General features: G+C 42.0%; 2 protein-coding genes across 2 annotated transcripts; both read left to right on the top strand.

Annotated features, from left to right (window-relative positions):
• On the top strand, positions 1-6,030 carry LOC310775552 (N-acetylneuraminate-9-phosphate synthase-like; the record flags this gene model as incomplete). The annotated part of the gene is made up of 6 exons (XM_083635720.1): positions 1-132; positions 256-471; positions 677-776; positions 3,231-3,385; positions 4,669-4,935; positions 5,686-6,030. 6 exons carry the CDS (start codon positions 1-3, stop codon positions 5,869-5,871), a joined length of 1,056 nt encoding a protein of 351 aa, XP_083491846.1. The 3' UTR covers positions 5,872-6,030.
• Positions 6,031-12,993: 6,963 nt separating this feature from the next.
• LOC310774457 (N-acetylneuraminate-9-phosphate synthase-like) lies at positions 12,994-19,042 on the top strand (the record flags this gene model as incomplete). The annotated part of the gene is made up of 6 exons (XM_083634528.1): positions 12,994-13,125; positions 13,249-13,464; positions 13,687-13,786; positions 16,227-16,381; positions 17,662-17,928; positions 18,683-19,042. 6 exons carry the CDS (start codon positions 12,994-12,996, stop codon positions 18,866-18,868), a joined length of 1,056 nt encoding a protein of 351 aa, XP_083490654.1. The 3' UTR covers positions 18,869-19,042.
• Between the last annotated feature and the right edge of the window lie 2,699 nt (positions 19,043-21,741).

The following is a 21,741-nucleotide window of genomic DNA, read 5'->3' as shown; positions in this document are numbered from 1 at the left end:
ATGCCTCTGCAATTTGAACTGTGTCCTGGTAGAATGATTGGCGGCTCCCACCCGTGCTTCATCATTGCTGAAATTGGACAGAACCACCAAGGAGACATTGAGATTGCCAAGAAAATGATCAAGATGGCAAAGGTAAGCTGGTGGAGGGGAGAGAGAGGTGTCTGTTTAGAAGCTATACCAGTGCTGTTGTTTCACCACCTTTTCCTCACCTCTCCTATCTGATCCTCTCCTCTCATGTGTTCTGTATCATCTCAGGACTGTGGTGCTGACTGTGCCAAGTTCCAGAAGAGTGAACTGGAGCACAAGTTCAGCAGGCGAGCCCTGGAGCGGCCCTACAACTCCAAACACTCCTGGGGGAAAAACTACGGGGACCACAAGCGCCATTTGGAGTTCAGCCATGAGCAGTACAGGGAGATGCAAAAGTATGCAAATGAGATTGGCATTTCCCTCACTGCCTCTGGGATGGACGAGGTAAAACAGATTTTTTATTTTTTATTTTTTATTTTTTTTAAGCAAGAAAGAATACTTCATTGCATTCTTCTAAAAGATTAATGGAACAGCAATACTACAGTGTATATATATATATATGTGTGTGTGTGTGTGTGTGTGTGTGTGTGTGTGTGTGTGTGTGTGTGTGTGTGTGTGTGTGTGTGTGTGTATTCCATAATTCCCACAGATGGCCATGGAGTTTCTCGATGAGCTCGATGTGCCTTTCTTCAAAGTTGCCTCCTGTGATGCCAACAACTTCCCCTATCTTGAGAGAACTGCAAAAAAAGGTATGAGGCACCATGTATCAATGCTTCAATCATTATTCCATTCTTTATGAAAGTTACATCGTTTTTTTCCTTTGGAAAATAAATAATTTCTTAATCCTCTTGGAGGAAATTTCAAAAATATATTCTGTAGAAGTATCCCAACCAATAGTCCTATTTTTTTAGTGCATTGATTCTACTTTACTCTACAATTAGGGCACAAACTATTTGACAACACATATAGGAGTATAAAAGTAGCTGAACTTACCTTCAGTTACACCGGTTGCTGGAAAAGTATTGTGTCGTTTGAAATAATCAAAAATGCTAAACTGCTTCTGAGAGTTTTTGTTCTCCTGAAAACAATTGAGACCAGACGGCAGACTAAATAGGGAGTCTTGGGTTCGGTGATGCTTGGGTGCATAGACACACCCACTGTAGGCGTGGTGAGTAAAGTAGGCGAGGTGAGGAGTAGGCAGTGTTGAGGAGTAGTGAACTACATGTAGTTTAACTACATATAGTTGAACCACTCAAACTACAATTTTGGGAAATAAAATGGAAGCAATATATATATATATATATATATATATATATATATATATATATATATATATATATATATATATATATATATATATATATATATATATATATATATATATATACGTATATATATATGATTCTTACCCTAACCTTAATCATTCCTAGTCAAGTCTTTACTGCTTATTTGTCTGACAAAACAAAACCAAGAAGAACACAGATTTGTTTGCAATAAAAATATAGCATTGAATGTATTGGGTGACAATAAACTCAATTGAGAGTTTTTGCTGGCATTGTGCTTTTTTGTAGGCTATTATATTTGATTTATGTACCTTCACATTGTTAATTTAATGTTTTTTATCTTTGTTCTTTTTTTTTACAAAGTATTTTGAACCAGTGGTGGAAATGTGGGGAACGGGTGGGAACGGAGTTAGAGTAAACATTGAGAGGGAACAGTAATAACAAGAGGGGAACGGCATTCCTCCTCAGGTTCCCCTTCAAAATGGCTTGCAATGCAGTGGAGAGCAGAGCAGAGCAGTAGAGAGCAGAACAGAGCAGTGGACAGCAGAGCAGAGCAGTAGCGAGCAGAGCAGAGCAGTAGAGAGCAGAGCAGTGGAGAGCAGAGCAGTGGACAGCTCAGTTAGTTCTCACTCCGGAAAGCCGACACAACATGACAATACCAAAAAAGGTGTTCTGTTGACTCAGATTCTGCACAACAAAAACAACATTCATCTGTCTGAGCAATACCCCAAATCTTTAACATTTTTCTAGTTGATAAAAATTATGAACTTATTTTGAACTAAAAAGATATTAGAAATGTGTGTTGTTTCATATAATAACTTGAACACTAAATTCCACGGTATGGCACAATCAAAAGTGTCCTCTAATCCAATCGGATTAAAGGAGGGGCAAAAACAAACAAAACAAAACAAGGGATGGCTATGGTAACTAAACTAAAAGTAACTAATGGTGAAGAGGTGGGTCTCGAGGGTTGTTTTGAAAGTGTCCACCATGAGCTTTGAGGGATGCCCTAAGCTGTAACTAAAAGAAAAATGAAGTGTCCGGTAGGTCATAGCTGCCTTTAAGGTCCTGAAATGATTTGAGACCATCATTGTTGTAAATGTCACCCAATGTACATCCAATACATAAATGCCTTTCCTTTCCCAGTGTGAAAATATTGCCTATGCCCAATAAGTAATAATAATAATTTATTACAATAACTTCTGTCATAATGATGTTGAAAACTTGGCACGCAAATTCAGTACAACCTATAGGCTATGACAAAGTCCCTGCATCAAATATCGTTCACCACTGCTGCCTGCTTAGTCACTATTTTTTTTTTTACTTTTTATTGACAGATTATCAAATATTTGCATTGTGTATCCAGAGTATCCAGACATTGCATATATGAACTCTCAGGATTACTTATACATTGTCGTTTACTCTTGATATACTGTCATAGAATTTTGTTTTGAAAAGAGTATATACGAAGAAAAGAAAAGACAAAACCACAACAGCCATCCAAAAAAGTAAAATCTAATGGGTGTTATATATTGAACCCAGTATTCCCATCTTGAGGTAAATTGTTATAATCTATCGTTGACAAATGCAGTTAGTTTTTCCATCTTGTAGATATCCATCGTAATATTCATCCATTCTTTCAAATTAGGGCTTTGTCACAAAATTCCTAATGACTGACAAGATATTAAATAATGACAAGTGGACTTTTGATAACATACAGTGGGTGTCCAACTTTGAACACGACACAAGTGTTTTTATCGGACAGAAGTTTGCAGCGTTTTCTTTCTTCTTCCTTTGGTGGCCCCCATTTTGAAAACACCTTTGCTTCTTCTCTCTCTCTGTTGGCTCCTTCTATTTATCCTCTTCCTGCTCTCTATCTTCCCCCTCCTTTCTTTCTTTCTTTCCGTCTGTCTGGGGCAGGCCGTCCCATGGTCGTGTCCAGCGGGATGCAGTCCATGGAGACGATGCGTCGGGTCTACCAGATGGTGAAGCAGCACAACCAGAACTTCACCATCCTGCAGTGTACCAGCACCTATCCCCTGGACCCTGAGCATGTCAACCTCAAAGTTATCACGGTGAGATGAATAGAATAGAATTGAATAGAATGTGTCACCTGCAAAAGTGAGGGGCTTGGGATCACCTGAACCGCTTCAACTGACTCCTCTAAATGTGGAGGAGCAGTTAGCTTAACTCCAAATTCGCGCCAGATCACTGAGCTCCTCACCTCCTCACATGATCGCCTTCTTTCCATATGACCATTATGAGGGCTGCAAAAAGACCCAATAAATCAAGCTGTGTGGCTCAGCTGTGTGTGAATGGGTGAATGTAGGCCAGTAAAGTGCTTTGCATAAAAACACTATATACAGTATATCAAATGCAAACCAATCCAGTCCAGTCTCTTCACCATTCACCAACACAGTCCAACACATTGCCGCTGCCCCTAACCAGTGGTCAATCTCACTATTTTTCTTTTTTACCTTTATTTAACCAGATAAAAAGCATTGAGATAGAACTCTCTTTTACAATGCTGACCTGGCCAAGAAGGCACCAACAACTATATGTCAGGGCATGACAAAGACAGTATTTACAGTCCAAACACACTGCTTGCTAGCAGAGCTCGCAAAGGTAGTGAGCACACTCACCAAATAAGAATAAAAATTCAGGTGCACGGCACAAAAGTAATAGTCAATAAACAAGGAACGCCGGCACGCAATGAATGTCCTTTCAAGGTTTTATTCCGTCATCGAGACCTTACAACGGACGTTTCAGCCAACAGGTCTTCTTCAGCGTTGTGATGCATAAGGCGGAAATCACAATTATATACAGGTAGCATCCGGAAACACAATCAATTAAGCCAACAAATTAAGCAAAACGTTTATTTCCAAATACACCACGAAACAGTACTATAGGAAACAAATACAACTATTATTACATAGAAGATATGTGAAACATAAAGCAGATGCTTTGGAAGCTCTTAATGCTGCATATGAAGTAGTAAGCTCCATACAAGCAGAAAAAAGGCCCGTGCTTCCCCGTTTTTTTCTGCTTGTATGGAGCTTACTACTTCATATGCAGCATTAAGAGCTTCCAAAGCATCCAAAGCATCTGCTTTATGTTTCACATATCTTATATCAGTTTGGAGGCCTGGCTTCAGTTCTCAGCAGTTCTCACTATGGCCTATGATAAATTGGGTTCTAATAAATGGGTTATTCCTTGGCCCCTGCTATGCTAACTTCCACCAAGTTTCATAAAAATCGGAACAATCCAACAGACAGATAGACCGCACCGAAAACACACACCACAGACAAGCAATAGTGAGCAATAGTTTATTTTTTACCCACTCTCTCTTCTCCCAAAGGAATACCAGAGGGAATTCCCGGACATCCCCATCGGATATTCTGGACACGAGCGGGGAATCTACATATCGGTGGCCGCTGTGGCGATGGGGGCAAAGGTCGTGGAGCGCCACGTAACTTTGGACAAGACCTGGAAGGGAAATGACCACGAGGCGTCCCTGGAGCCCGCGGAGCTGGCTGAGCTGGTCCGATCCATCCGGCTGGTGGAGACCGCGATGGGAACGCCCACCAAGCTGATGCTACCCTGTGAGAAGACCTGCCATGACAAGGTGGGTCCACTTTAGTATTTCATTACATTTTGTGTTACTATATCAAACTGTCCCCCTGCGCCTGCTCACATTCTCCCAGCCGGTCGGGCAAGAGAGCAGGGATGATGTAGTTTTGTAGGCCAATTAACCCAGAAGTGATGCACTGCTTCCCTTGTCGGGCAGTCAGTGGGATTTCTGAGTGGAGTTATCAGTTAGCCTCCACAGTCCCTTGTCTAAACACTAGTGAGGTAAATATTATTGATATTATTAATATTAAGCTGAGAAGCAGTTCCAGGGACTTCCAGTCATAATATATGAATTATATGATTCATATTAAAGCAACTCGGAGCAAGATTTTCGATTGTTATTAAACAGTCTAAATTTAATATTGACGCCTCACATCTTACCTATAATAGTAGATGAGACCAAAGCCGAGTGAATGGACGAGTGCTGTCTTGATGATTATAGAGTCTGTGTGCAGGCCGGGCAGATCCGGAAGTGAAACAAAACGGTTTACGGCAGCCACTTCGGCCATGACCACAAAATTGCTTCCAAACAAACTATTAGAATATAACGAGAGAGGTTCGCGAGAGTAGAAAGCCCCTTGAAGTAGCGAGGAAAGCTGTTTTGGGTCTGTTGCTATGGCCGTAAACCGTTTCGCTCTGCCTAGCAACGGTTTACAGCTGCCATAAACCATTTCGCTCTGCCAAACAAATATTAGTTATTAAACCATCTGTGGTTTTGGTTCTCTCTTCTCCATTTCTTTTCCAGCTGGGCAAGTCAGTGGTTGCCAAGGTGGCCATCACCAAAGGCTCGGTGCTGAGCCTGGACATGTTTGCGGTGAAGGTGGGCGAGCCGAGGGGCATCGCTCCAGAAGAGATGCATCACCTGGTGGGCAAGAAGGTCTGTGTGGACGTGGAGGAAGACGACAGCATCACAGCTGCCATGATAGAATAAGGGTCTGCCATGAGGGTTGGGCGAGAGACGCAGCCAGAGAGAGAGAGGGAGAGAGAGAGACAGTGGAGGCACAGCAGCAACACACACACACACATACACACACACACACACACACACACACACACACACACACACACATACATACATACAAGACCACATGCGCACATACACAGTACATGGGAGGATTTAATTTGCTTTTCTGTTACTTTAATTTAATGTTTTCATAATTTAATTGATGGTTAATCTGTTGTTATATATACTTTGGCAATATTGTTTAGTGAACTGTCATGCTAATAAAGCCCCTTCAATTGAAATTGAGAGTCTTTTTCAAGGACGCAATGAGTAAAGCACAAGCTATATAAAAATGCATTACAAACATTCCAGTGCAAAAAATATATGAAATCACATGAAAATCACAGGTTCAGACAAACAACAAGACTACGAGAAGCATTGTGCAATCCCCACAAAATCCCTGGACGTCTCCATAGATTTCCTGCCTCACTGTTCTATGTGGTGTGTGTGTGTGTGTGTGTGTGTGTGTGTGTGTGTGTGTGTGTGTGTGTGTGTGTGTGTGTGTGTGTGTGTGTGTGTGTGTGTGTGTGTGTGTGTGTGTGTGTGTGTGTGTGTGTGTGTGAGATACCATACAGCAGTGGTTCTCAAACTCTTTCACCTCAAGGACCCCTACACTAACACAAATTAGACCACGGTCTCCCATCTGATAAGATTTTCAGCTTTTAGATGTTTTTAGATGTGTCTGAAACCCATGAAGAAAATAGTCTGTCATGTTGTTACTTATGGATCAATCTGAGGCCTGTACTACGTAGCTAGATTAATGCTTTATCTGAGTAAGTTTGAGTTTGAACCTGGTTTAGCCTTACTACAAAGCAAGTTAAGTTCTAACCTAGTTCAATCACCATGGCAACCTACGCTGCAAAGCTAACCTGGTCCCGACCAGGTTAGCTTCAGAGGATAAGATCAAAATCCATGACAGTCCCATATAATCGGCTCTCTGGAGTCACTCACCATCACTCACCATTCATATAAGATCGCCATATGAAAAATAGATTGCAGTCAACTGAGAATAGAACAAGAAAAACATGTGTGGCTCATAATTAAATTAAGCCTACTTACCACTTTGTCTTAACAGCTCAACGATGCGTGGAGAAATATGATCACTATTAATCACCGCAGCGCATATCATATACGGAGCCTCAAATGGAGTGAGGGTGATATTCTCCCACATGCCAGAAAAGCCTATACATATAATATAGATATGGGATAAATATGGGATAGCCCCAATACTAAATATGCAGGCTACTCTTGCATGTTTCAGCTGGAACTGTGTCCTGTAGGCTGTATGCCAATATATGAGCAAAAATAGGCTAGTTTTTCATCAATGAAAACTATGCCTGCATCGTCTCAATTCAGTTCAGCAGTTTTCTCTTTTATATTAGGCTATCATTATTTTATATATGAATTATTCGATCAGTGCAACCACACACATAATGAGTGATAGAGATCATTATTCATTGAGCATGCGTTTCTAAATCGATGGTCTAAATAGGCTTACAGATTGTGGAAATTTATAGACTGAGATTACACATTTACATTTACACTCGCACTTGCAGTTGTCTGTCGATCAGGCAGAGTGGTTCTCGAACAGGAACAGGAAGAGGACGACGATCAGGGCTGGACTGCAATGTAATTCTACCGGTGCAATGGCCGGTGGGCCGCTCGCTAGTGGGCCGGTCAGGTTGGTGAAAAAGTATGTATTATGTATTTGAAAAAAAAAAAAAAAAAAAAAAATGGGGGAGGGGGGGGGAACTGAAATGTACCCCGGCCCGGGCCCGTGTGGCCCGGGCGGTTCCGCGACCCATGATTACACCTAAAACCCCTAGACCGGGTCATAACATGTGGCTTTATAAGTAAATCCCCAACCCATGCGAGCATGAGCGAAGCGAGCGCGAGTGGCCTTCAACATTGCCAGGGAGGTATGTTCCTGAGAAGCAGCTGCACTTGACTCAACTTTTTCACCTCCCGAAATGAGGAACAGAATCGAAGGTTACCAAGTGTTTTCACCAAAAATCTAGATCCAAATTGGTGATGCATTTGTCAGTCCTATCTGTAATGGTGTGATGAGAACCCTTGCCCTTGCTGCCCGCATGGCCTGTCCTATTGCAGCTATGTTTAACTCACAGTTCTTGCCAGCAAACAGTTATTTGAGGAGAAGCTGAAGAGTTTCCACGTTTCCTTTGGCAGATGATATATTTTGAGGGATATGCATCTCTGGGAATCTTGATATCTTTTATGTCAGTCTTTACCAGTCTGGCAGCGGTTTTCACAAGACACACTTTTTCTTCATCAACATCATTATTGTCCTTCTTAGATGCATGCAAACATGCACTCAGAATATTTGAGGCCTTCGGCTTCAATGTAACCCCTTCTGGTTTGCCATTGATTTCTGTAATGATTATTTGATCATCACTTCAAGCTATTGTTAAGTTTTCACAGTTAGGTCTCCAAGTGCAATTTGCTCATCATCATTCTGTTCTAAATAGCTGTCTGCTCTTTTTCTTTGGACAACCATGTTCTTCATCAAAGGTCTGAGGTATTTGTTTTTTGCTACAGATATATGGCATCTGCACCATGAAGATCTTGGGCAAATTAATCTTGAAGGTCTTCTTCCTCTGTGGTGTTTTATGGCAGTTGGCATCCTTTATGTTGCATTACCTCCTCCTTCTGAATTTATCAATCCACTGTTTCCCTACATTCTGTAACACCCGATCCCCTCTCCTCTTCTGTTGGTCTTTTCTGAAAGTCTTCTTCTTCTTCTTCTAATGGCTTTCTGGCAGACTGATTGATGCCTTGTCCTAAAAGGAAACATAAGTGGGCGGGCGGCGTGTGTGCCACGATTGGGATGTCACGATTGTCATGTATCAGTGATGTCATCAGTGATGTCACTTGAGCAATTGTGATGTCATCAGTGATGTCACATGAGCAATTGTGATGTCATCAGTGATTTCACTCGAGCAATTGTGATGTCATCAGTGATGTAATAAATCCTTCTTCTGTGGTGTTTTATGGCAGTTGGCATCCTTTATGTTGCATTACCGCCTGGCTGAGGCTTTATAAGTGGTTGGAGTATAAGTAGGGAGAAGAGCACAAGTGGTAGGCTACATCATCTCCAGAGTAAGTGTTTATTAGTGGCTGGGCCAGCGAAGCGGCAAGGCCACTTATTGTGTTTGCCCCTATTATTAGTCTTCTTCTTCTCCCAGGAAGTTGGACTTCCCATGTATGAAAATAAACCAAATTTGCACAAAGGTCCAGGCCCATGCCAAACTTCGTTGACGCGAATTTGGTGCCAATAGTCCTGATGGTGGCGCTACAGCGACCGTCTAAAGTTTAAAATTTTGAAAATTCATAACAAATCAGGCCTATGTGCTACGACTTTGCAACTTTCAACGAAATGTGGGCCCAAGTGAGGAGACACTTTTGTACACTGCAACCTATGGCCAATTATGAAGTCTAAAGACTGCAAAACTGCAAAAACTGTCAAACTAATTAAACCCTACTCCCACATTTTTTCTTCAAACCACACCAAACTTAAGCATCTGCATCGTTAGACTGTCCTACACAAAAGTTTCAAACAGATTTTCGATTGATCAAAAATTTAGCCCACAGTGCATCAAAATGTTGAATGTATAGCCTAAAGAGCATCTTAATAGGTTGTATTTGTGATGTCATCAGTCACTCGAGCAATTGTGATGCCATCAGTGATGTCACTCGAGCGTGATGTAATCAGTGATGTCATAAATACTTCCTGGCTCACCCTATATAAGTGGAAGCAGTGTGTGTTTTTACACGCAAGCATCCAGTCCCATAAAACACCACCAGCAAGTATCCAGTCTGTCCATAAGAGGAAAAAGCAGCTCCTGCTGGTACAGTATATCAGTTGTGTGACCCCACAGACCTGCAGCGTAGGACCGAAGAGATACAAACTCCCCAGGTGGCTATTAATCACTCAGCCTCCCTCTCCATCTAACATCAACTCCGCCAGTACCTCATCCACTCTACAACAGTGAGGCAAGTAACTACTACTTTTGTTTGTGAATATACTGATTCCTACTTGTATTGGTGTGAGATGCCTCGCAACAAAAAACGGAATCAGATGATGAAAAAGCTACATGCTGCAAAGAAACCTGAACCTGCTTTGAATCCCTTAGTTTTAGCTATGCAATGTTGTAAGCAGACTGGATGGCATGCAGCAGAAGCAGATGATAGAACGCTCATCCATAAGAGACTTGAGACTTGACTTGGACTTGTGACCAAAGACGTGAGACTTGACTTGGAGGATCATAGCTAAAAGACTTCAGCCTTGACTCGGGGACTCTAGCTCAAAGCCTTGAGACTTGCCCGGCCACGTCCCATTGCTGCGCAGCAGCTATAATTGTTTATTTATGTTTGTTTATTGTTTATTTGCACAAAGAAAATGAATAACAACAGATAGTACCTTAGAAAGTATCTTAATAAGCTATTATTAAGCTATACCTATTAGTAAGCTATTAGCTGAGTGCTTATTAAGCTAGCCTACTTTGAATGGTAACACACAAAGACTGTCATTGGTAACAGACGATAAATGGCGGTCAACTTATCCATAACCTTCGGATATGGAGAATACTTAGCCTACCTGTCCACTCGTCTGCATGTTTGAGCTACAACTTGCGCTGTGCCTTGCCAAAATCAAATTGCCTCCAATGCAAAGCAGCTGCTTATGCGAGCTGCAGGGCTAGCTCAGCAAGCTGCAAGGCAGGCGAACTCGCGTAGCGTGCATGATGCCTAGTGGATTAAGATCCTACTTGATATCTTTGAGTTTTGCTATAAGTTGTACCATGTTCATGAGAATCACACACCTGTGGCATTCTCAATCCTCCCATAGGACATGGATGAAAGGCCAGGGGGTCTCTGATTTCGGATATTGATGTGTCCAACTGCTGCTATGTCACAGCTATCAGAGGTACTGGTTTGGCTCTCTGGTGTAACTCCAGCTATAATGCCCATAACATGGAATATGTTGTGGCCATCAATGGTTCTGATGTTGGTCCAATAAGTGGGCGGGGGGTGTGTGTGCCACGATTGTGATGTCACGATTGTAAGGTATCAGTGATGTCATCAGTGATGTCACTTGAGCAATTGTGATGTCATCAGTGATGTCATTTGAGCAATTGTGATGTCATCAGTGATGTAATAAATCCTTCTGTGGCGCTTTATGGCAGTTGGCATCCTTTATGTTGCATTACCGCCTGGCTGAGGCTTTATAAGTGGTTGGAGAAAAGTAGGGAGAAGAGCACAAGTGGTAGGCTACATCATCTCCAGAGTAAGTGTTTATTGTTTATTTATGTTTGTTTATTGTTTATTTGCAAAAAGAAAATGAATAACAGATAGTACAAGTATCTTAATAAGCTATTATTAAGCTATACCTATTATAGGTAAGTGCTTATTAAGCTAGCCTACTTTGAATGGTAACAGACAATGACTGTCATTGGTAACAGACAATAAATGGCGGTCAACTTACCCATAACCTTCGGATATGGAGACTTACCTGTCCACTCGTCTGCATGTTTGAGCTACAACTTGCGCTGTGCCTTGCCGAAATCAAATTGCCTCCAATGCGAGACTCGTGAATGACATGACTATGAAGTTATGGTTTGCGATGGCTGTCTGAGGGAACAAGATGTGCATGAAAACTCACCCTTTTCCACTAACTATTAGAACATATTAGCCACACTTACATTTTTTATGTTTTGTTTTGTTATGTTACAGTATGTTTGTAGGTAGAGCTTTTCCCTAGCCCCACCCCTTTCCTGACCACACCCCCTCCCACCTCCCACATACACTCCCCCCGATACACCTGTCCATGCCCCCTACCCACCTCTCGAATCCAGACTCTCTACTGACTTTCCTATCCCTATCAGCGGACTCTTTTCCCTAGCCCCGCCCCCTCCATTGAGCCGACCCGGATCAGATCCGCTCCAAAATGTAATGGGTTCTTCCTTGGCCCACGCTACACCCTTCTACCAAGTTTCATGAAAATCGGCCCAGTAGTTTTGCCGTAATCCTCCTGCTAACAGACAAACGGTCAGACAAACGGCACCGAAAACATCACCTCCTTTGTGGAGACAATGCCAATTTTGAGAATGTTCCACTACTGGGATTTTCTGGGATTTTCAGTATGTTAAATTGGAAGGTTTCAAGAGCTGAATGCAACACAAATAATTTCTGTTGCAATTTGTTTAAGGTTGGGTCATTTTTTCTCACAGATTCCCTAGACTAAGTTGGGATGGTAGACCCTTCTCACGGGGTCTTTTTTGTCGAAAAGGCAGGGTTAACACAGGTGCAAGCAAAACACTAATGAGGGCTTCACATTTCCACGATTAGAATTTGGAAACCCTCATTAGTGTTTTGCTTGCACCTGTGTTTATTAGACAATTATTTGTTCATGATTGTAAAGCCACAGCACAGTGAAGAGGATATTAATGTGAAGATTAGCCTCTTCATTTTGCTCTCAGAGTGCATCAGATTCATGCATTTTACTTTAAAATGTACAACATTTCTTTGTCCAGCACAGCCCCCCCTAGAAACCCCCCAGTCAGACTAATATTTTTATCCTGCATGGTGCCACCCCTGTTGGCAAAGCCTTGAATCGCCTATGAGTGAGTGAGAAACGGAATCTGAGAAACTGAATAATTACATAATAACAGTATAGGGGGGGGGGGGGCCCTGGGAGCTTCAGTGCCCAGGGGCCCCTGGGGGTGTTAATCTGGCTCTGCGGGTCCTACATGTAAAACCTGTTCAGTGCAGTGCTCCGCCATGTGATGACAATCTTCCAACACTAGATTGTGTGTATGTGTGTGTGTGTGTGTGTGTGTGTGTGTGTGTGTGTGGGGTGAGGCTGTATAAAAACGGAGCGGTGACATGACTCAAGCCTCTTCCACCTGTGACATTCCACCTGTGACATCTCCAGTTTCATCTCCACATCTCCATCTCCATTTAACCCCACAGGTCTTTAGACTTTTGCACCAACTCTCTTATTTCACTCGGCACTTCACGTCCTACATCACCAGGATGCCTCTGCAATTTGAACTGTGTCCTGGTAGAATGATTGGCGGCTCCCACCCGTGCTTCATCATTGCTGAAATTGGACAGAACCACCAAGGAGACATTGAGATTGCCAAGAAAATGATCAAGATGGCAAAGGTAAGCTGGTGGAGGGGAGAGAGAGGTGTCTGTTTAGAAGCTATACCAGTGCTGTTGTTTCACCACCTTTTCCTCACCTCTCCTATCTGATCCTCTCCTCTCATGTGTTCTGTATCATCTCAGGACTGTGGTGCTGACTGTGCCAAGTTCCAGAAGAGTGAACTGGAGCACAAGTTCAGCAGGCGAGCCCTGGAGCGGCCCTACAACTCCAAACACTCCTGGGGGAAAAACTACGGGGACCACAAGCGCCATTTGGAGTTCAGCCATGAGCAGTACAGGGAGATGCAAAAGTATGCAAATGAGATTGGCATTTCCCTCACTGCCTCTGGGATGGACGAGGTAAGACAGATTTTTTATTTTTTATTTTTTATTTTTTTTAAGCAAGAAAGAATACTTCATTGCATTCTTCTAAAAGATTAATGGAACAGCAATACTACAGTGTATATATATATATGTGTGTGTGTGTGTGTGTGTGTGTGTGTGTGTGTGTGTGTGTGTGTGTGTGTGTGTGTGTGTGTGTGTGTGTGTGTGTGTGTGTGTGTTATTCCATAATTCCCACAGATGGCCATGGAGTTTCTCGATGAGCTCGATGTGCCTTTCTTCAAAGTTGCCTCCTGTGATGCCAACAACTTCCCCTATCTTGAGAGAACTGCAAAAAAAGGTATGAGACACCATGTATCAATGCTTCAATCATTATTCCATTCTTTATGAAAGTTACATCGTTTTTTTCCTTTGGAAAATAAATAATTTCTTAATCCTCTTGGAGGAAATTTCAAAAATATATTCTGTAGAAGTATCCCAACCAATAGTCCTATTTTTTTAGTGCATTGATTCTACTTTACTCTACAATTAGGGCACAAACTATTTGACAACACATATAGGAGTATAAAAGTAGCTGAACTTACCTTCAGTTACACCGGTTGCTGGAAAAGTATTGTGTCGTTTGAAATAATAAAAAATGCGAAACTGCTTCTGAGAGTTTTTGTTCTCCTGAAAACAATTGAGACCAGACGGCAGACTAAATAGGGAGTCTTGGGTTCGGTGATGCTTGGGTGCATAGACACACCCACTGTAGGCGTGGTGAGTAAAGTAGGCGAGGTGAGGAGTAGGCAGTGTTGAGGAGTAGTGAACTACATGTAGTTTAACTACATATAGTTGAACCACTCAAACTACAATTTTGGGAAATAAAATGGAAGCAATATATATATATATATATATATATATATATATATATATATATATATATATATATATATATATATATATATATATATATATATACGTATATATATATGATTCTTACCCTAACCTTAATCATTCCTAGTCAAGTCTTTACTGCTTATTTGTCTGACAAAACAAAACCAAGAAGAACACAGATTTGTTTGCAATAAAAATATAGCATTGAATGTATTGGGTGACAATAAACTCAATTGAGAGTTTTTGCTGGCATTGTGCTTTTTTGTAGGCTATTATATTTGATTTCATATGTACCTTCACATTGTTAATTTAATGGTTTTTTTCTTTGTTCTTTTTTTTACAAAGTATTTTGAACCAGTGGTGGAAATGTGGGGAACGGGTGGGAACGGAGTTAGAGTAAACATTGAGAGGGAACAGTAATAACAAGAGGGGAACGGCATTCCTCCTCAGGTTCCCCTTCAAAATGGCTTGCAATGCAGTGGAGAGCAGAGCAGAGCAGTAGAGAGCAGAACAGAGCAGTGGACAGCAGAGCAGAGCAGTAGCGAGCAGAGCAGAGCAGTAGAGAGCAGAGCAGTGGAGAGCAGAGCAGTGGACAGCTCAGTTAGTTCTCACTCCGGAAAGCCGACACAACATGACAATACCAAAAAAGGTGTTCTGTTGACTCAGATTCTGCACAACAAAAACAACATTCATCTGTCTGAGCAATACCCCAAATCTTTAACATTTTTCTAGTTGATAAAAATTATGAACTTATTTTGAACTAAAAATATATTAGAAATGTGTGTTGTTTTATATAATAACTTGAACACTAAATTCCACGGTATGGCACAATCAAAAGTGTCCTCTAATCCAATCGGATTAAAGGAGGGGCAAAAACAAACAAAACAAAACAAGGGATGGCTAAAGTAACTAAACTAAAAGTAACTAATGGTGAAGAGGTGGGTCTCGAGGGTTGTTTTGAAAGTGTCCACCATGAGCTTTGAGGGATGCCCTAAGCTGTAACTAAAAGAAAAATGAAGTGTCCGGTAGGTCATAGCTGCCTTTAAGGTCCTGAAATGATTTGAGACCATCATTGTTGTAAATGTCACCCAATGTACATCCAATACATGGATGCCTTTCCTTTCCCAGTGTGAAAATATTGCCTATGCCCAATAAGTAATAATAATAATTTATTACAATAACTTCTGTCATAATGATGTTGAAAACTTGGCACGCAAATTCAGTACAACCTATAGGCTATGACAAAGTCCCTGCATCAAATATCGTTCACCACTGCTGCCTGCTTAGTCACTATTTTTTTTTTTTTACTTTTTATTGACAGATTATCAAATATTTGCATTGTGTATCCAGAGTATCCAGACATTGCATATATTAACTCTCAGGATTACTTATACATTGTCGTTTACTCTTGATATACTGTCATAGAATTTTGTTTTGAAAAGAGTATATACGAAGAAAAGAAAAGACAAAACCACAACAGCCATCCAAAAAAGTAAAATCTAATGGGTGTTATATATTGAACCCAGTATTCCCATCTTGAGGTAAATTGTTATAATCTATCGTTGACAAATGCAGTTAGTTTTTCCATCTTGTAGATATCCATCGTAATATTCATCCATTCTTTCAAATTAGGGCTTTGTCACAAAATTCCTAATGACTGACAAGATATTAAATAATGACAAGTGGACTTTTGATAACATACAGTGGGTGTCCAACTTTGAACACGACACAAGTGTTTTTATCGGACAGAAGTTTGCAGCGTTTTCTTTCTTCTTCCTTTGGTGGCCCCCATTTTGAAAACACCTTTGCTTCTTCTCTCTCTCTGTTGGCTCCTTCTATTTCTCCTCTTCCTGCTCTCTATCTGCCCCCTCCTTTCTTTCTTTCTTTCCGTCTGTCTGGGGCAGGCCGTCCCATGGTCGTGTCCAGCGGGATGCAGTCCATGGAGACGATGCGTCGGGTCTACCAGATGGTGAAGCAGCACAACCAGAACTTCACCATCCTGCAGTGTACCAGCACCTATCCCCTGGACCCTGAGCATGTCAACCTCAAAGTTATCACGGTGAGATGAATAGAATAGAATTGAATAGAATGTGTCACCTGCAAAAGTGAGGGGCTTGGGATCACCTGAACCGCCTCAACTGACTCCTCTAAATGTGGAGGAGCAGTTAGCTTAACTCCAAATTTGCGCCAGATCACTGAGCTCCTCACCTCCTCACATGATCGCCTTCTTTCCATATGACCATTATGAGGGCTGCAAAAAGACCCAATAAATCAAGCTGTGTGGCTCAGCTGTGTGTGAATGGGTGAATGTAGGCCAGTAAAGTGCTTTGCATAAAAACACTATATACAGTATATCAAATGCAAACCAATCCAGTCCAGTCTCTTCACCATTCACCAACACAGTCCAACACATTGCCGCTGCCCCTAACCAGTGGTCAATCTCACTATTTTTCTTTTTTACCTTTATTTAACCAGATAAAAAGCATTGAGATAGAACTCTCTTTTACAATGCTGACCTGGCCAAGAAGGCACCAACAACTATATGTCAGGGCATGACAAATACAGTATTTACAGTCCAAACACACTGCTTGCTAGCGGAGCTCGCAAAGGTAGTGAGCACACTCACCAAATAAGAATAAAAATTCAGGTGCACGAACAAAAGTAATAGTCAATAAACAAGGAACGCCAGCACGCAATGAATGTCCTTTCAAGGTTTTATTCCGTCATCGAGACCTTACAACGGACGTTTCAGCCAACAGGCCTTCTTAAGCGTTGTGATGCATAAGGCGGAAATCACAATTATATACAGGTAGCATCCGGAAACAATCAATTAAGCCAACAAATTAAGCAAAACGTTTATTTCCAAATACACCACGAAACAGTACTATAGGAAACAAATACAACTATTATTACATAGAAGATATGTGAAACATAAAGCAGATGCTTTGGAAGCTCTTAATGCTGCATATGAAGTAGTAAGCTCCATACAAGCAGAAAAAAGGCCCGTGCTTCCCCGTTTTTTTCTGCTTGTATGGAGCTTACTACTTCATATGCAGCATTAAGAGCTTCCAAAGCATCCAAAGCATCTGCTTTATGTTTCACATATCTTATATCAGTTTGGAGGCCTGGCTTCAGTTCTCAGCAGTTCTCACTATGGCCTATGATAAATTGGGTTCTAATAAATGGGTTATTCCTTGGCCCCTGCTATGCTAACTTCCACCAAGTTTCATAAAAATCGGAACAATCCAACAGACGGATAGACCGCACCGAAAACACACACCACAGACAAGCAATAGTGAGCAATAGTTTATTTTTTACCCACTCTCTCTTCTCCCAAAGGAATACCAGAGGGAATTCCCGGACATCCCCATCGGATATTCTGGACACGAGCGGGGAATCTACATATCGGTGGCCGCTGTGGCGATGGGGGCAAAGGTCGTCGAGCGCCACGTAACTTTGGACAAGACCTGGAAGGGAAATGACCACGAGGCGTCCCTGGAGCCCGCGGAGCTGGCTGAGCTGGTCCGATCCATCCGGCTGGTGGAGACCGCGATGGGAACGCCCACCAAGCTGATGCTACCCTGTGAGAAGACCTGCCATGACAAGGTGGGTCCACTTTAGTATTTCATTACATTTTGTGTTACTATATCAAACTGTCCCCCTGCGCCTGCTCACATTCTCCCAGCCGGTCGGGCAAGAGAGCAGGGATGATGTAGTTTTGTAGGCCAATTAACCCAGAAGTGATGCACTTTCTGGTTCCCTTGTCGGGCAGTCAATGGGATTTCTGAGTGGAGTTATCAGTTAGCCTCCACAGTCCCTTGTCTAAACACTAGTGAGGTAAATATTATTGATATTATTAATATTAAGCTGAGAAGCAGTTCCAGGGACTTCCAGTCATAATATATTAATTATATGATTCATATTAAAGCAACTCGGAGCAAGATTTTCGATTGTTATTAAACAGTCTAAATTTAACATTGACGTCTCACATCTTACCTATAATAGTAGATGAGACCAAAGCCGAGTGAATGGACGAGTGCTGTCTTGATGATTATAGAGTCTGTGTGCGGGCCGGGCAGATCCGGAAGTGAAACAAAACGGTTTACGGCAGCCACTTCGGCCATAACCACAAAATTGCTTCCAAACAAACTATTAGAATATAACGAGAGAGGTTTGCGAGAGTAGAAAGCCCCTTGAAGTAGCGAGGAAAGCTGTTTTGGGTCTGTTGCTATGGCCGTAAACCGTTTCGCTCTGCCTAGCAACGGTTTACAGCTGCCATAAACCATTTCGCTCTGCCAAACAAATATTAGTTATTAAACCATCGGTGGTTTTGGTTCTCTCTTCTCCATTTCTTTTCCAGCTGGGCAAGTCAGTGGTTGCCAAGGTGGCCATCACCAAAGGCTCGGTGCTGAGCCTGGACATGTTTGCGGTGAAGGTGGGCGAGCCGAGGGGCATCGCTCCAGAAGAGATGCATCACCTGGTGGGCAAGAAGGTCCGTGTGGACGTGGAGGAAGACGACAGCATCACAGCTGCCATGATAGAATAAGGGTCTGCCATGAGGGTTGGGCGAGAGACGCAGCCAGAGAGAGAGAGGGAGAGAGAGAGACAGTGGAGGCACAGCAGCAACACACACACACACACACACACACACACACACACACACACACACACACACACACACACACACACATACAAGAGCACATGCGCACATACACAGTACATGGGAGGATTGAATTTGTTTTTCTGTTACTTTAATTTAATGTTTTCATAATTTAATTGATGGTTAATCTGCTGTTATATGCAATATTGTTTAGTGAACTGTCATGCTAATAAAGCCCCTTCAATTGAAATTGAGAGTCTTTTTCAAGGACGCAATGAGTAAAGCACAAGCTATATAAAAATGCATTACAAACATTCCAGTGCAAAAAATATATGAAATCACATGAAAATCACAGGTTCAGACAAACAACAAGACTACGAGAAGCATTGTGCAATCCCCACAAAATCCCTGGACGTCTCCATAGATTTCCTGCCTCACTGTTCTATGTGGTGTGTGTGTGTGTGTGTGTGTGTGTGTGTGTGTGTGTGTGTGTGTGTGTGTGTGTGTGTGTGTGTGTGTGTGTGTGTGTGTGTGTGAGATACCATACAGCAGTGGTTCTCAAACTCTTTCACCTCAAGGACCCCTACACTAACACAAATTAGACCACGGTCTCCCATCTGATAAGATTTTCAGCTTTTAGATGTTTTTAGATGTGTCTGAAACCCATGAAGAAAATAGTCCGTCATGTTGTTACTTATGGATCAATCTGAGGCCTGTACTACGTAGCTAGATTAATGCTTTATCTGAGTAAGTTTGAGTTTGAACCTGGTTTAGCCTTACTACAAAGCAAGTTAAGTTCTAACCTAGTTCAATCACCATGGCAACCTACGCTGCAAAGCTAACCTGGTCCCGACCAGGTTAGCTTCAGAGGATAAGATCAAAATCCATGACAGTCCCATATAATCGGCTCTCTGGAGTCACTCACCATCACTCACCATTCATATAAGATCGCCATATGAAAAATAGATTGCAGTCAACTGAGAATAGAACAAGAAAAACATTTGTGGCTCTGTAGGCTACATAATTAAATTAAGCCTACTTACCACTTTGTCTTAACAGCTCAACGATGCGTGGAGAAATATGATCACTATTAATCACCGCAGCGCATATCATAAACGGAGCCTCAAATGGAGTGAGGGTGATATTCTCCTACATGCCAGAAAAGCCTATACATATAATATAGATATAGGATAAATATGGGATAGCCCCAATACTAAATATGCAGGCTACTCTTGCATGTTTCAGCTGGAACTGTGTCCTGTAGGCTGTATGCCAATATATGAGCAAAAATAGGCTAGTTTTTATCAATGAAAACTATGCCCGCATCGTCTCAATTCAGTTCAGCAGTTTTCTCTTTTATATTAGGCTATCATTATTTTATATATGAATTATTCGATCAGTGCAACCACACACATAATGAGTGATAGAGATCATTATTCATTGAGCATGCGTTTCTAAATCTATGGTCTAAATAGGCTTACAGATTGTGGAAATTTATAGACTGAGATTACACATTTACATTTACACTCACACTTGCAGTTGTCTGTCGATCAGGCAGAGTGGTTCTCGAACAGGAACAGGAAGAGGACGACGATCAGGGCTGGACTGCAATGTAATTCTACCGGTGCAATGGCCGGTGGGCCGCTCGCTAGTGGGCCGGTCAGGTTGGTGAAAAAGTATGTATTATGTATTTGGAAAAAAAAAAAAAAAAAAAAATGGGGGGGACTGAAATGTACCCAGGCCCGGGCCCATGTGGCCCGGGCGGTTCCGCGACCCATGATTACACCTAAAACCCCTAGACCGGGTCATAACATGTGGCTTTATAAGTAAATCCCCAACCCACGCGAGCGTGAGCGAAGCGAGCGCGAGCTTGAAAAATTGGGCCGATTCGAAATTGTGGGCCTGTCTGACACATGGCAGCTTTTTTGGTCCCAGTCCAGCCCTGACGACGATGCTCTTTTCCTGGGAGCGGTGACCACAGGAGATGAGCCTAAAAAGACACTGAAAGTGAATGGCCACGACATAACCTTCAAGTTGGATACAGGGGCGGACGCGACAGTGATTCCAGTAACCGCGAACAGCATGGGCCTCTCACCAGAGCCACGAAACCATTGTGTGGGCCCAGCGGCAAACCTCTGAAGGTGAAAGGTCAGTTCAATGGAGCCATACAAGGACAGGACACAACCAGTATACAATAGGTACTTCTCTGCTTGGCTTTCACTCGGGCTTCTCTATCCAGTTGACAGTGTTATGGAGCTGGAGGCTGACGTGAAGAGGTTGTAGTAGCCCAGAGTCTCCACAGGGCTGGGTTGCCTGAACGGAGAGTACAGAATTAAGCTGAAGAAAGATGCTATGGCTAAACGCTGTTTACTATTCACATTTATTGTTCAGGTTTAGTTGCAAGTAGCCTACAGTAAAAACAAAATAAGCTATTTTAAGAAAGTCTGGGGCCGGTTGCACAAAGCACCTTAAGTTAAGATTCTCCTTAGAGTCCGATTTAAGGTGTGCAAAAAATAAAATTGGTTGCGCAAAATACCCTTAAATCTTCTCCTTAGCCCTAGAACACTAACGTGATTTAAAGTCACACCATCACTAACGTCGGGTGTATTTCACCCGATGCAATATACCCCATAAAACATACTTCTCATCAAAATATCTTAAAGTACAACAATACATGGCAAATTGAGGTACTCTTCTTTTGTTTTTAAATGTGAAATATCACAAAAAACACAAAAAAGTTTATTATGGGCAACACTATAAAAATATGTCAAATTCGGGAAAAATTAGGTAATCGTCTAAAAAAAATAAAAAAAGAATAA

Source organism: Poromitra crassiceps (genome assembly GCF_964638095.1).
Source record: "Poromitra crassiceps genome assembly, chromosome: 4".
NCBI classification, from domain to species: Eukaryota; Metazoa; Chordata; class Actinopteri; order Beryciformes; family Melamphaidae; genus Poromitra; species Poromitra crassiceps.
This window is presented reverse-complemented; position numbering and strand designations above follow the sequence as displayed.